The 2,414-nt window shown below is 32.4% G+C and overlaps 1 protein-coding gene across 1 annotated transcript; it reads right to left on the bottom strand.

Annotated features, from left to right (window-relative positions):
• Window positions 1-244: 244 nt before the first annotated feature.
• LOC115962072 lies at window positions 245-1,347 on the bottom strand. Its single transcript, XM_031080947.1, has 4 exons — window positions 1,164-1,347; window positions 906-1,016; window positions 554-664; window positions 245-353 (listed from the first exon to the last, which is right to left on the bottom strand). Exons 1-4 carry the CDS (start codon window positions 1,303-1,305, stop codon window positions 289-291), a joined length of 429 nt encoding a protein of 142 aa, XP_030936807.1. The 5' UTR covers window positions 1,306-1,347; the 3' UTR covers window positions 245-288.
• Between the last annotated feature and the right edge of the window lie 1,067 nt (window positions 1,348-2,414).

The following is a 2,414-nucleotide window of genomic DNA, read 5'->3' as shown; positions in this document are numbered from 1 at the left end:
TAAAATCACAAAAAGGGTGTAAAAATTAGATTTCACATTCAAATTAGAGAGAACAATCTCCATTTATTTTCAAGGAAGATTACTGTAACATTATTCGACAATTAGGAGAAATAATTTGTTGTCATGATTTTCTTCCCTTTTTAATTGATAGAATAAACAAGAAAGAAATACTAATAAGAAGCATACCATTAAAAGAAAAAAGAAAAAAGAAAATAAAAGGCCACTTTACAGCACACACCTTATTTCTTTGATGCCCCACCAAGAGGTGACAGGTGTGAGCTAAAGTTACTAGGTTTCAGCAAGCAATGAGGAACTGAAGTCCTTACAGCTAAATTTGACACTGTTTGGGTTTCCTGCATCGTACAGAGAAAGCAAGTAAATAATCATGTCCAGACAAGTGCATTGCCTTTAAATATTTTAAGTATGGCTGATTCATATACATAAAATTTTCTAGAAAAAGAAATAAATTCATACCAGCCTTTAAGACCGAGAGAGAGGAAAAAAAAAAAGAATAAACCCAAATAGCAGTTGAGATGCATTTCTGAACATTTACCTCCAGAACAGTCACTAATTTTGAACTTCTTTGACTGGTTTTCTTCTTTATGCAATGTATGGGATTGGTATTTCTTAAAAAATGCAAATTCGGAAGTTTTGGGTTCATTGGCTGCATGTTACATTCAAATGGAATGATTAATATGTTCCAATTACTTTTGATTGGTACCACTAGAAATACAACATAATTATTACCATAGAGCTTGTATATATTTAAACATTTAGCACAAAGAGAAAAAAAAAAAAAAACATTTTTACTTCAAGAAAAGAAAAACAACAAGTAATACCAAGAACCCAAGGAATATGCAGCTCCAGAAAAGAAAAGCAATGTATGGTCAGCAGTAGAAACTTACATCTCGGACTCTGTCTTCCTTCTAAAGCTGTGGAAGAGGCATTTCTTCTGCAACTTGAGAGAATATTGACATCAAGATCTGAAAGCTTTACTCTTTTTCTGCAGCTGATATCTACATGGAAATGAAAAATGAAACAAATTAGTAGGAAACAACAATTCAATTTAAATGATTAATCTCAACTGGAACAAATTTGAACCAAAAGGAACACAAATGAAAACTCAATTACACGAAGAAAAATGAGTGATTTAGGAGAAGAACCTTTGGTTGATTGGGAAGTTGGATTTGGAATGCGGAAATCGGGGCTCCGAACTCCACGGAGACGACCCGGTTGTTGTGGTAGAGTTGCTCCGATGATCGGCGATGGATCTTTATGAGTAGTTTCGGAAATTCGTCGCTTCATTGTGTTTCAGATACGAAAATGAAAAAGGCCCTAATCCATATATATATAGATGGGTTTGGGGATTTTCTTTTTGAGGAATTGAAGATTTTTGGTTGTACCGTCTGGATGTTTATGAAAGGGTGAATGAGAACGATTAGAATTTGAGGGGAAATTTGGGCGCCAAAATGTCACGTGACTGGGAGGATGCACCACTCTCTCTGTATGTATATTTGTTGGATGCGTGAGAGACTACTCTATAATTTTTGTTATTAGATTTTTGAGCAAATTATAATTTAGCTATTTGTGATTTGATTTGAATTTAAGTCGCTTACTTTGAGTTTGAAATTTAACACTTTATTTACTTGAACTCTGCTCCATTATGCTTCAGTGACCCACTTTTCCGTTTGTAGTTAGAAAAGCACATTTTAATTTGAAAATATAACAACAAACGAATAAAAATGTTAGGGTTTGAAATTTTGCTAAAAAAAGGATGAACGTTACATAAAAAATTTCAAATAAATATAAATCAAATATCAAAACTTCTCTCTAAAGATATTCTAATCAAAAGAACAAAAAGTTCTCTGTGACAAACTCATCAAAATGAAACAAACTACCATGATCGATATCAAAAGGTTGACTATGGCGACCCAATTCCAGATCGATATCAAAGAGAAATCTACCATGACCGCATACATCATTGGATTTTTATTTTTAGTGAAAAGTGAAAAAAATTTATTGAGATAATATCTAGAGTCTACAACTAAAAAATTTAAGTTTTTTTTTTTTTTTTTTTTTTAATGATCTCCAATTGATGGGTGCACCCAGGTAAATTAATACAATCTTCAAGAACCAATTTCTTAGGACTAGGATTCTAATGAAGTTTGGGGCTCAATAAGTTTTTGAAAATAGCTTAATTGGATGGAAACTTGATAGAAAAGATTTTGAAGGGTATCCACTCTTAAACCATTAGGAAGATGATTCGAAATCATACAAAAGGTGAACATTACCACTTATGAGCAATTTAAGATGACACTTTTTTAAAAGGACTCTTAGGATTCCAATATGCCTATTTTGGTTCAAGCAACTTTTAAGGCTATGACTTAAATTGCTTTTGTTCATAATCATGAACA

This window comes from Quercus lobata, chromosome 9, assembly GCF_001633185.2.
Source record: "Quercus lobata isolate SW786 chromosome 9, ValleyOak3.0 Primary Assembly, whole genome shotgun sequence".
NCBI classification, from domain to species: Eukaryota; Viridiplantae; Streptophyta; class Magnoliopsida; order Fagales; family Fagaceae; genus Quercus; species Quercus lobata.
The sequence above is the reverse complement of the archived record's forward strand: the minus strand, read 5'-3'. Positions and strand labels throughout refer to the sequence as shown.